The sequence below is a fragment of the Symphodus melops genome, assembly GCF_947650265.1.
Source record: "Symphodus melops genome assembly, chromosome: 10".
NCBI classification, from domain to species: Eukaryota; Metazoa; Chordata; class Actinopteri; order Labriformes; family Labridae; genus Symphodus; species Symphodus melops.
This window is the reverse complement of record NC_136700.1, coordinates 11,213,401-11,226,252: the sequence shown is the minus strand read 5'-3', so window position 1 is coordinate 11,226,252 and position 12,852 is coordinate 11,213,401. Positions and strand designations below refer to the sequence as shown.

General features: G+C 41.3%; 1 protein-coding gene across 2 annotated transcripts in view; it reads right to left on the bottom strand.

Moving 5' to 3' along the window:
- The window catches only part of dscaml1 (Down syndrome cell adhesion molecule like 1), a 93,118-nt gene that overhangs the window by 29,904 nt on the left and 50,362 nt on the right, over positions 1 to 12,852 (bottom strand). The window contains exons 4-7 of one of the 2 annotated variants that reach the window (XM_079353706.1): positions 3,580 to 3,726; positions 2,974 to 3,252; positions 1,681 to 1,956; positions 849 to 1,141 (exon numbers count right to left, since the gene is read on the bottom strand). In XM_079353706.1, the coding sequence (XP_079209832.1) occupies positions 849 to 1,141; positions 1,681 to 1,956; positions 2,974 to 3,252; positions 3,580 to 3,726 (995 nt within the window). Of the gene's footprint in view, positions 1 to 841; positions 1,142 to 1,680; positions 1,957 to 2,973; positions 3,253 to 3,579; positions 3,727 to 12,852 lie in introns of both variants that reach the window. The other variant, XM_079353705.1, reaches the window with a different exon arrangement.

Here is a 12,852-nt window from a genome sequence, read left to right as displayed (position 1 = left end):
CGGGTAAGGGTACTACTTTGCTACTTCTCTTTCATGTGTGGTAATGGATGATTGTATGTGTGTGTATGTGAACTGGCTGTATTTGTTTCAGTTCGGGCTGTGTGCAGGGTTGAAGCTCCCTGGCAATAGCACTCATTCTCGTGCCACTGATGATTCTGGCATTTATCCTTTAAGCAGACTCACATGTCACAACTGCACAACTCACTGAAAGGACCAAGAGAGAGCGAGAGATACAGCCCTGTCCATCGATGGCACTCTTCATCCGTGTAGTCGTAGACGACAGTGACATCACCAGTCCTGTCACCAGAGTTCACCATCAGATACTGGCACTCCTCTCCTACTCACTCCTCTTCTCTCATTTCATCTATTCTTTCTCTTCTCTGGCCATCTGCTTCTCTGTCTTCTAAGGTTTCCTCTTTTTCCACTTGTCTCAAGTTCCTTACATCCTTATACTTGGGCCACTCTTTGTCTCCATATGTTCAGCTACAATCTCTCTTTTTTTTCACATTTTGTCTGCCTTAAAAATCTGACGCTGTGTGTTTTGGTAGTGAAATACTAGTAAAATTAGGCTGTGGAGACAGACTGTAAGAAAGAGAGACTGAGAGAATGAGGCAGAGCAGCTCGGAGAACAAAACACTGACTGCTGCAGATTAATACAGTAAAGGTGTAAATTTGACTAAAGAAAAATCAAACAAGAGAAAAGGAACAAAATGCAGAAACAAACAAACAGAAATAGAGGAATAGATAAAGGGGGTAGAGGACAGGATATGGGCGAGGGTAAGGGAGGGGGTAAGGCTTTGAGAAGCCTTTGTATGACTGATATTGAAAAGTAGACAGGCACCTCTTACGTTTATGCGCGCTTGGTACTCGGCGCTACCGGCCGAGTTTCGTGCGGCGCACCGATACACTCCTCCATCACGAATCTGCGGGCTGCTGACATTGACGTGGCTCACGGTGCTGCCATCAGAGAGCGTGTACTGGCTGGCTCGGACACGAGACAGATCCCGGGCCACGGGCTCGTCGTCGAGGGTCCAGGTTATGGTGGGGGGAGGCGCTCCTTTTGCGGCACACATCAGGGAAAAGGGTTCACCTGGGACCACAACCCTCTCGCTGAAGGAGGCCACAATGCGGGGTGTACCATCTAAGAAACGATCACAAATGAGATTTTAGGTAAGTTTTTAGAAATTACAGAAAGGACGTGTTGATAAAGAGGAACAATGGTGGGAAGACAGATTTAGAAATTAAAAGAGTTAATTTGAGAAAATATAATTTTCTCAAATTAACTACTCAACTCATACTCTGCATGCTCACCTGCATAAAAATGTTACATGATAGAGCATGTCTTTTTGTTTCTCTAGCGTAGCCATATAAAGACAATTCTTTCATTTATGTTTTCCTTAGTGTGGGCGTACATGTGCTATGAAAATCTCCTTTATAATATGTTGTCGAAAATGATAAAACTGGTAATATGTTTTGAGTGGTAAGCAGTGCACAAATGCAAGTAGCTTCAAGCTATTTTGGTGTATTTAAATATTGCAATGAAACCATGTATAATGAGTCAAGTTTAGCATAACAACAGACACTCAGTAATTATTAAAGCAGAGTAATAACCCTGGACAGTTTTCTTTACATTCACATTCATGACTGCAGACCAAGAATCGGATCCGGTTCAGTCCTCACCTTCTAGCAGAATGATGGAGAAGTCCTGGGCGGTCTGGCCCTTGCGCGTGGCAAAGCACTGGTAAGCCCCCGAGTGTCTCTTTTGTGCAGCAGAGATGAACAACGTCTCATTGTGAGCCCCCTGGATGGAAAAGTGTTGATCAGGCAGGACGGGTTCTGTGTTACGATACCAGGACACAATAAAGTGGGGGGAACCCTGGACTGCACAGGATAGGATGACTGTACTGCTGATCCCCGTCTTCAGGTTCTTGGGAGACAAGGTGACCCGCAGTGGCTCTGCAGGACAAGCAGGGTTAAAAATAAAGGAAAAGATGATTTTTAAACATCAGTCAGACCTTCTTATTTACAAGTTAGTCAATTTGAAATGAACCAGTTTTGATGGCCAGGCAGCTGATATCATCTTTTGTGGGTGGTGTAATGCAATGTGTGTGTCTGTGTGTATGTGTGTGTGTGTTCATGTGTGTGTTTTTGTGTGGGTGTGTGTAACAGGCAGTGTGGAAAAACCAAGACAGAAAGACAGAAAGGGGAGAAAAATGTCAGTGAGCAATAAAGCAGCTGGTGTTAAGTGCTGGAGGCTACTGAATGTGTGCGAGGATGTGTATCAATGTGTGAGAGAGTGACAGTGCATGTGTAAGACTTTCTTCATGGACAAGAGGTGCATGTACTGTAAGCGTCCAAATGTGTGTGCGTGTGTGTGTGCGCGCGCGTGTGCGTACCACCTTCCATGCCCTGTCATTCAAGATTTGTTGGATGTGCCGTGATGTGCCCTGTGGCCAGTCTACCCAGTGTCCACTAACTTCACCCTTTACCCAACCACACTCAAATCCCATCTCTACACCTCCTCCCTCTGCTGCTTTCTTCTATTTGCACCTTCTCCTTAAATGTATTCATATGCACAACAATTTAAATGAGTCCCCCCCCCTCTCTTATCTGCAGTAAACTGAACTACAGAGGTTGCACAATTGTTCTACTCTGTACTACCTTACTGAGGTTTGAGAGCACAGCAGGGGAACGAGCCGTCCTTGGAGATGAAAATCATGTTCAGTCAAGAAGAGGGTTGTGGGTTGGTTTGGGGGGGGGGGGACGCATGTATAAAGCAAAGCGCCAGGTCAAGCCACCAGAGCTTAAATGATGTCTCCATCATGTGTGTTTATGACCAGACAATTTCATTACTTTCGTCTATCTCGTACTTAGGCTCCATCGGTTGTTGTCGGTGTAGCGTGGAGGTCGGGAGAGATGGATAAAAGAGGCATTTTCCACTTTATACAATACTCTACTCTGTTATTTACCCACCTATAACATTGAGGTGACCAGCCACCTCCTTGGAGCCGAAGCTGTTAGTGACCTCACAGATGTAGTTTCCGCTGTCCTCAAGCCTCAGGTCAGAAATGGTGAGGCCAGTTATACGCCGTGTCCAGCGGGAGTCTGCAGGTAATGGCCGATTATCCTTCAGCCAGCGAATGGTTGGGTTTGGGTACCCTGAAGCGATGCAGGGCAGCTCCACGCTGTGCCCCACTTGCACCTCACCGGACTGAAAACTGTCCAGCACTGACGGGGTGGACTCCGTAGGGTCTGTTGGCCAAACAGTCACAGACTTTACCCATTTTAAGAGAAGATTACAACCCAACATCTCTTGGTAGTCAGGTACCAAATAAAACAAATGTTGCCAAATCAACAGTGCCCATTAGATTAGACATTTATCAGACATTACAATAAACAACATTAGTTTCACAGAAAAGGATTCAAATTTTTAAAAAACCACGGAGGCAAGTAAGTTTTGATTTCCTTAGAAAGAGCAATGCCCGCAGTGCCCCTATCTACCTCTTTTTGCTCAGCCAAGCTAACCGTCTCTGTGCTTTCATTAACTCTCAACAAGGAGTGCAGTAACTTGTTGCTTACCCATAACAGAGAGCCGGGCTCCATTGCTCTGGCGAGTCTCTCCACTGTACTTGTGCTTTGTGATGCAGCGGTAGGTGGACAGAGCATCTTCCTTCTGCACCTCTGAGATATACAGAGCACCAAATGAGGTCAGGAAGAAGCGGTTACCTGCAGAGGATAACAGAGAAAGGAAGAAGGTAGAAGAGGGGAGAGGAATACATTAGTCAAGTATCTCAGTAACAACAAAGTCCTTACTATAACAAAGGCATATCATTTCACACTCTTATTAAGGTAAGGAAAGAGAAATGGCTAAATGTTTTGACTTGGAAAATAAAAGTTGAATTCAAAAGCAATCGAATGTAACCTCATTTACCTCAATTATCACAGATTTATTGACACAACAGACAACAGTAGCTTACTTTTGGCTATTGTTTTTTTAAAAAAAATTCAATCCACCTATACATTTTCTTCTAATCATCCAGGGTTGGATTGTGGCAACAGCAGGCTAACCCTGTCAACCCAGAAATTATTCTCCCCAGCAATGTTTTTCTAGCTCCTCCTGAGGGATTCCAGGGCATTTCTAGACCAGATGGGATAAATAATCCCTCCAGCAAGCTCTGGGTCTACAGCTAGACATACCAAAAAACCTCCAAAGGGAAAGAACCCAATCAGATGCCCAAACCACTTCATCAGGCTCATTTCGATGAGAAGAAAGTAATCGTTCTGCCCTGACCTCAGTAAAGTGAACCAACTCTTAACCCTTGCAGGTTTTGTTAGCAAACTCAGAACAGATTTAATGAATTACTTTATTAGTCGTACAGATTCTTCTCATGTTTTCTTTGAATAGTTGAAAGACTAATGAATAAATTCACTTTCACAAATACTTGTCATGACACAAACATAATTCTACAAGACCTGTTGATTCTTACATGCCACTTTTGATTATTTTCTTTAGGTACTTAACTGGTGAAAGACTAATTTTAACAACTCTTGATCCACATAAAAAAAAACATTAAAGTAAAGGAAAAAGAAAGCCTTTGAGTGACGAAAAGGTCATGTTAGATATGTTCTGCTTCTTAAGTGTTCCAGATTCCAACCTCTCCAAATATGACCTTCTTGGCAAAGAGGAATTTCTAAATTAAACAAACTGCTCTAAATGTTAATTACTTGAGTCCAGAGAGGTCTACCCAGACCACAATCCCACACTCTTACATTCCCAACACAAGTTATCTTTCTAAACTATCATTCTATAGTGTCTGGATGGTGTGTGATAGTATCTATGTAATATTTTCCATTGCGTGAGCTTTCCTCTACCCTCTCTCACATATTTACTACATTCAGCCACAGTTTTATTCCATGTATCAAATTCCATCTCTTCTTTGAGGTCCTTCTACAAAATTACTTCCATATATATACAGAATGTTACACAGAAAGAGTCTTATAAAATTGTGAATCTTTGTTTTTTCTGATGGTAGTTGTTGGTAGTTTGTGACTTAATGCAACTCCATCCATCTGCAAATACTTCCTGGAGTTACCTTTAGCCAATTAGATTATCCCCTGATTGTCTGTCTTTCTGAGAAGTCTGATTGTTGGTTTTGTCTTTTGTCTGATGTTATTTTACTTCTTTTCATGTGCTGCAGAACAAGAACTTAAACTTAAGAAATGTGATTTTGCAATCACCATTTTATTTTACTTTTACCCATAATGTACGCTTGATTTTCTCCAAGTTAAAAGCATAGTATGTAAAATCTGCCACTAAGGGGCTCTCTCAAGGATTAGATATTGTTAATCAGGTGTGGTAGGAATGCCAGAGGCTCAGACAACACAGCTAAACTATCTTCTGCATAAAGTAGAATTTGATATGCTATGTCCCCTCCCTGAACCGTTTTTATAGCAGGGTGTGCCCCAATAGATACTGCAAGTGCCTCTTAGATGATGATGAACAATAAAGGACTAAATCTGCAACCCTATAGTGTACCTCTGGTCCATAAAAAGAAAAAGGTGACACCACCCCGTTTGTCATCACTGATGCCTTTGGTTCTTTACACAACATTTCAACACAATTAATAGGATTGGAGTTAAAGTGGAAATGAGAGACAGTAAGTTGGAGAACAGAAATTGACATTCCACCTTTTCCCCGCATCGAGAGAGAAAGAGCCGTGATTGGAGTATGTTCAAACTGACTGAGCCACATTTAGGGCAACAACAGTGTAGAATGTCAGGAGAGGTTCTATTTTTCCATAAATCCAACTTGGCTGAGGTGAACACATAAGAGCTTTTAACATACTCTGTCCCATCCATCTAGTGACATATACACAATACAGAGAGACAGACAAGAAGAAACAGAATGAGGGAAAGAGGAGAGTTATTGTAGGTCTCAATAATTGATGTATCCCTATGTGCTATGGTAACAACAGATTAGAGACATTTTAATTTCACATCAGTGACTGCTCGGTCTCCATCAGATTTATCCTTATGTCAGTAGAGGCAGATGATGCACGTGTGTATGAGAGACAAGAAGGAGAAAAGAGAAGGAGAAGGAGGAGAGAGGGGAGAGTGTATTTCAGTGTTTGATTCTTTCCGCTTCTCTGAATCTTTTGTATTCTGTTCCCCCAAAGGGCTATTTTAGACCGTGTGCACTTCAGTTTGTAGTAGATTGCAGACTGTTTGGTTATGCCAATGCTTTTTCAGTGTGTGTGTGTGTGTGTGTGTGTGTGTGTGTGTGTGTGTGTGTACGTGTGTGTGTGTGTGTGCGTGTGTGTGTGTGTGTACGTGTGTGTGTGTGTGTGTGTGTGTGTGTGTGTGTGTGCTTGCTGTTTGCTGTACATGATGTTGCAATGCGTCTTTGCAATGTTAACAAGGGAGGACTTAAGATAAACACAGGTAAGCAAAACAGTTGAATTCCATAAATAGATGTCACACACAGACCCAAACACACAAATATAAGAAATAGGCAACATCTTAGTCGAAATGAACAAAACAAAACAAAAAAAAAAACACTACAGGTGCTGAAGGTGTTAAATATTTGGTTAATTTTTAATGTCAGCCATATTGTGATGACTTTAGTCCTTTAGCTTGTGTGTAGATTGCTTTTCATGATGTGCTTTTGATCATTGTTTAAGCAATATTTGAGGTTGATGTATGTTTAATGTAAGATATGTGATCCTTTACAAATTTATGTTTGTAAAAATTTCAATGCAGGACAATTTTTTTGTGTGTGTCAATGAACACGTGTAGCTATGAATGTGTAGGGGCATATCAATAACTATGCTAGTGTGTGTGTGTGTGTGTGTGTGTGTGTGTGTGTGTGTGTGTGTGTGTGTGTGTGTGTGTGTGTGTGTGTGTCTGTGTGTCTCCTGCCACAATGTGAGCAACTGCAATCGATGCATTTTATGGCTGCACAACTCCATCCAAAGGAGATTTATTAAAACAGAGAGGACAGGCCTGGCTTCCCGCCACACACACAAACACAAACTCACACAGGCCCATTTGATCTTATAAGACTGAGATGTAAAGAAGACTGACAGATTTACTTCATGAGCCAAGCTCACACCTTTTGATCGTCTGTAAAAATGTGCATTTTTTTAATAATGAAGTAGATTTATTGACAATGATGTCAAGGATGATGTTCAATTTGTAGTTGAAAAAGTTTTTCTTTGTTTGATTTGCTAAATGTGTTAAGATCATTAATGAACAAATAATGGAAGATGAATGAAAAAACAGGAAGCTTCCAAGGTAACAGTAACTGTAGCCATTTATGACACAGTATGTGTTTCTGAGCAGCTTGTGTACATTTAGCCGTGTGCATGCACTTGTGATTGTAGTGGGGAATGTGTGTGGATATGTAAGCAGACGCTGATTAATATATAGCAGGATGAGCTGATATTTTGCACATTGTAGCTTGCACACTTTCATGAATTGTTTTTATGTATTTATTCTATTGTCTGCAGCAATTTGATCCGGTATTCCAGACAAATTTCTCCCCAGGGAGACAAATAAAGAAACCTTGACCTTGACCTTGAATTCAACCATATACAAACATTTACAACAACCACTTAACATCAGTGCACAGTGTTCAGAAAGAGTTCAGCTGATTATCTCAGAAAGTTGAAGGTATTAAAAAAATAACAGTATTTTTGACCGCTGATTCATCGAAGTCTAAGAGGTCACCCCCTGTATCTGCATACAAATGTGAAAGTTCACATGCATGTTTTCATGTGAGTCAGACTGTTGTGCTGAGTGCTAAGCGACGTAGGCTGTAATTTCCAGGCCTGCCCTTTTGTTCCAACCTGGGTATTAAGCCTTACAGGATAATATGCACTTGGCGAGTAGAACCCTGTATAACACAGTGCTACACCCTGTCACAACATGCCTGAAGAGAGGGAGACAGAACAGGAAGGGGGAGAGCGGGAGTCGTAGTGAGAAATTCAGAGATGCTTCAGAGTGGAAAGAAAAACCATTAAGTATAGGTTAAAATTAAAAGGAAGAAGCATGCCAATGCTGGCTGTAAAGAAACCTTATTTCAAAGTATGTAGATCTTACATGTAAATGTAGGCATTTCTTACTGTTTTTAAATCATTCATTCAATGTTTTAAAGGCAATATTGTCAGAAAACCATGCAGGTGAGGGTTCATCACAGTTCAGGACTTTTGAGCTTATTTTTTGATTGGGATACTACAAAGACAGCATGATGGAAGATTGTAACTTAAAAAATGGCAATGGGAAAAATGTTTGGACAAGTGAGTCCTAAACATAAAGTCACATTCAAATATAAATAATGCATACCTAAGTAGCACTTTGAAAATAATTAAAATGTCTCAAGGCAATATTATAAGCCCCTTGATTGTATGAATCTCTCTGTATTTGTTCAGTTTGGGTACACTCTGTAGAAATGATCTTGATGTCAGCAGACTACAATCTATTCTGAGTAGCTTTGACCATACTTGAAGAAACGTAAATCACATGGAATGTCTCTGAAGCAAAATGTACTGACTCGATCAGCAGTGTAATGAGAGATTGTTCTAAATAGATGCTTGACATTCAAAGAGTAAAGGTAATATGATTCTCCACACCATTTATAGAGGAATCTAAGGTTGGAAGGAATTTATGACGTATGTTGTGAACTGTATTTGACGGATGCACAGAGATCATTAAAGTTGTCTGTTCTACAGCTTACACTAAGTCAGAGTGTTTCCTGTTGGACCCCCAATTGGGTTATGCCGTCTTCTATCATCTAGTCTGTTTTACAGATTCAGCATTAGGTACATTAGGTTAAACCCCTTACACCCTTCAATAACCTAAATATAGTGAGTAAAGAATAAACAAAGCCAGTGGGTCAAATGCTTTCAAGCTTTAATTTTAAGAAATGTTGCTGACAGATTTCCCGATCAATTAATAATTTCAGCACTAGAATATGAAGTCTCACATAAAGTGAAATATTAATCAGTAAAGACATTTTATTCCCTTTCTTCTCCTGACTTCTCTGAGTTCAGGCTACTTGTCTTTATGTCCTCTCTCCTCTTTCTACCTGCGATCTAATTCCTAGTCCCTGCCAGCTCTCCTGCTGTCAGTGAAGATGTGACACACCTAAAAAAAAGTGCGGAGGGTGAAGGTAGCCAAAACGGGAGGCAGACGAAGAGGAAGGGGGCTGACCTAACAGGGAGGAGGGACGGCAGATGGAGATTGATGGAGGGAGAGATGGGGAGATAAAGAGAAACATGCCGCTGGGAGCGACAGAGAAGGGAGTGAGAGTGAGAGGGATGAGGGGCCTGCAGGCCTGAAAGCCACACATGGGTACAAACAATTCCTCTACGTCCCTCTCTATCTCTCTCTTTTCTCCCCTTGCAAGTGTCTCCTTGTGGGAGAGAAGATCAATTCTCGTCTAGTCTGCCTACGCCTCCAGGAGTTTGTTGTTGTTGTTGAACGTGTGTATAGATGCTTCTGTGTCTGCTTTTTTTAAGATTTTGAGGTCTATCCTGCTCCCACGGGTAGCGCACAAATTATCTCACGTCTTCCTTCTGTCCTGTCCTCTCTAACATGCGTTCTTTTCTTTGTGACATCCCTTCACCTTCCCTGGCCTTTCTGTCTCCATTTTTGTCCCTGCCCTCCACCTCTTTCCATCCCTTTCTGCCTATTTCCTCCTTTCTAGCCTGTGCTCCTCTTCCTCCTCTTTCAGGGGGGTCTGTAAGTAATGGAATCAGTTCAGCTGATCAGCCTGAGGCACAAAGTCAAGCCAAGTGCAGAGTGAAGCTGCAGCTGGATTTGTGAGCATGTGCTTGCGTGTGTGTGTGTGTGTGTGTGTGTGTGTGCGTGCGTGCATGCATGCATGCCAGAAATTCAAGAGACACAAACATGCAAATAACGAGAATGGGAGTCAGGAAGGGAAAGAGAGGAAAAAAAACAATGAAAAATAGGATTAGGGAGCCCTGGAGCATCACTTGTCTTCCCCAAAGTTACCCCAGAGATAGGACTCCCCTCTTCTGTGAGATTGGAGGAGGAGGAGGAGGAGGAGGAGGAGGAAGTGGTAGGGATAAAACATGGAAGCAGAAGAAGATAGGATGCAGGAAAGGTGCAGCTAAATATATCTCAGTGTCGCTATCATATTGCTGCCATTTTCAACAAATTAGGATCAAAAAAAGGTAGAGATAATAGCATCATAAGAGATCATAAAAAGCAAAACAATGAGAGCAGAAAATGATAATGTAGGAATTCTGTAGCCACCAGGGAGGTCTGACAAAGAACAAGAGGATCAGACAGGAGAGAAAGATAAAGAAATAAGATATACACATTTTTTAGATCGTCACATGCCATAGAGAGAAGAAAAGGAGACAGAAATAGATAAGGCGAGAAAGAAAAAGTGATGCTGGAGAGAAAGAGCAGCAGAGGAAATGGCGTAGGTAAGAGGGGTTTGTTCTTGGTTCTGCCATGCAAATGAAGGCGGCGCTGCAGTAATGCTAACTAACAGCAATTCACACTGTTGGACTCATCACTTATTAATGCTCTACAGCTCCCCCTCCCTCCTCCCTTCTTTCTTCCCATCCCTTTCTCTCTCCCTCTCTTTACCCATTACCCTGCTCTCGCCAGGATCTCGTTTTTTTTTTTTTTTTTTTGTTCGCTCTCTCGCTTGCTGTTGCTAGGGCCCGTGCGCTCACGTGACAGCAGCTGGGTAGGGGGCGCTGCAGTGGCACACAGCGACATGTGCAAGTGTGTGTTTTGCCGTTGATTTGTATGAGAGTGTGTGTATGTGCAACAGAGTACCCTTCATTAGAGGTAACAACGGAATCAGCCATTTAAATGATGGCGAGAGAGATCAGAGAAAAGAGAGGAACTGCTGAATGGATTGTTAATTGATTCACAGGCCTGGGCTGTAGGCCACAGAGGAGCTCGACACATCTCTCTGTGCATCATGTCATTTTATTTTGCACTCTTCACTTTTCAACTAATTCAAACACTGAACACAGTCATGAGTATTATTGCTAAGGTCTGCCACAGGCTAAATGGACCACAGGCTCGCAACAATGCAGTATGCGCACACAGCTACACAAACACTCGTACTCGCAATCTGACTCCAAATTTACACATCTTTCCTCCCACTGTCTCACAATCCATGATTGTACAGTGCACTCAACAAATTGTGAGTATGAGTGTTTTTTGTGCAGAGCTTCCTTACTGCAGGATGCCACAGCCAAGAGCAGACAGTGGAGTACACCTACACATTCCTTATTTATTCTCCTCCTGATTCAACTTCTCATTTCTGCTTCTATTTTTCTCTCACTGCAAAGTGTCTCTGTCTGCTTATCATTACATATTCATTTATCCACATAATAAACATATTCATAACATAAGGCTGGTTAAAACCACCGAAACAAAGGTAGGCTACTCACTCATAATCTTACATTTGTTCACACATACTGTAGAACTGAATGCCTCTAAATGCAGGCATAGGACTGCAATTGCGTGAATAGATGCATATTGATACAGTAAGGCTGCACCTGGCCACAAAAGGCCCCGACACCAGCACGTATTACAGAGCAGATGCATCAAGATCCAGCTAATGTTGGTAAGCAGTTCAAATAGAAGTTTAAAGGTGAAAGGTTAGTATTACACTGATAGCGAAAAAAATAAAGATAAAGACGGTGAACCGATCTTTGACTAACTCATGCATGGATTCTTTAACATTCAGTGATCTAACAGAGATATGTGTGCAGCCAAAGCTTTTCTGACGACATAAACACAATGCTATTATGGAAATGTATACACGAACACTGTGCTCAAATGTCATGGGTCTACAGAAGTTCAGCACCATGGACAGCTCTTCGGCTGAAGACCAAGGAATTATAATCCTGCAGGTCTACGTGGCGCTTAGGTTGGCACAATTAACTGTGGTTGTGTTTGTGTATGAGTGTCGTGTTAGCTGCAGTGGATAATGTGACAGAGTAATAAAATAGTAATGTGGCATATGGTTCAGTGCTTCAGATCAGCCTACCAGCACTCAGTCAACCCCCTACCAGAGACATCCAGTAACAGAGCATCTACTTCTGGTAAACAAGGTGGAAGTATTTTTGAGGTTTGAACTCATATAATGCAGAGGCTTAACAGTCTCTGCATTAACAGTCATTTAACAGTTTAAACAAAGATGGAGCAAACAACCACCAACAGCAGGAACCTTGAAGCAGTAAAAAGAACACGTTTTTCAAATTGCTAACATGGAACTGTAGCTGGCACAAATGTTTGGTAGAGTAGGATTCTTTCTAATTCTTCTGTCGTTGTAACATAAAAAATACATTAAAGATCAAACGTCATTAAAACAGTGAGATTAAATCTTGGAAACGTAAAACAATGATTGTTTTTTTTTTGTGTCAAAATTCATGTTTCAAAATGTCTTCATGTGAGCTTCCAGTGTAAATAGGATGCAACTATATATAGGCTGCATCGACGTTGAGGCGACAGCGAGATCCAATAAGAATTCACAAACATCCACTACAAAATCAAATTTACATACAAAATAAAAAAAAGGCAAGATCAAGACATGTAATTGTGGTACATGTTGCAGATCAAAAAAGTGCATTGTTGTTTGTTTTTTTACTTTTTAAAAGCTTGATATAATTGTATTTTCTATTATACCCTTCAATGGAAAACAGAAAACAAAATGAATAATGGAATAAGTCTTTCATCAGCAATCCTTTGGAAAGACGTTTCTTTCTTTGACTCGTTTTCAACAAACAATTTTATCAGAGGTACCAGTTTTCCACTTTCCAATTCCTGACGTATACACTAACATGTAATGCTGATAAC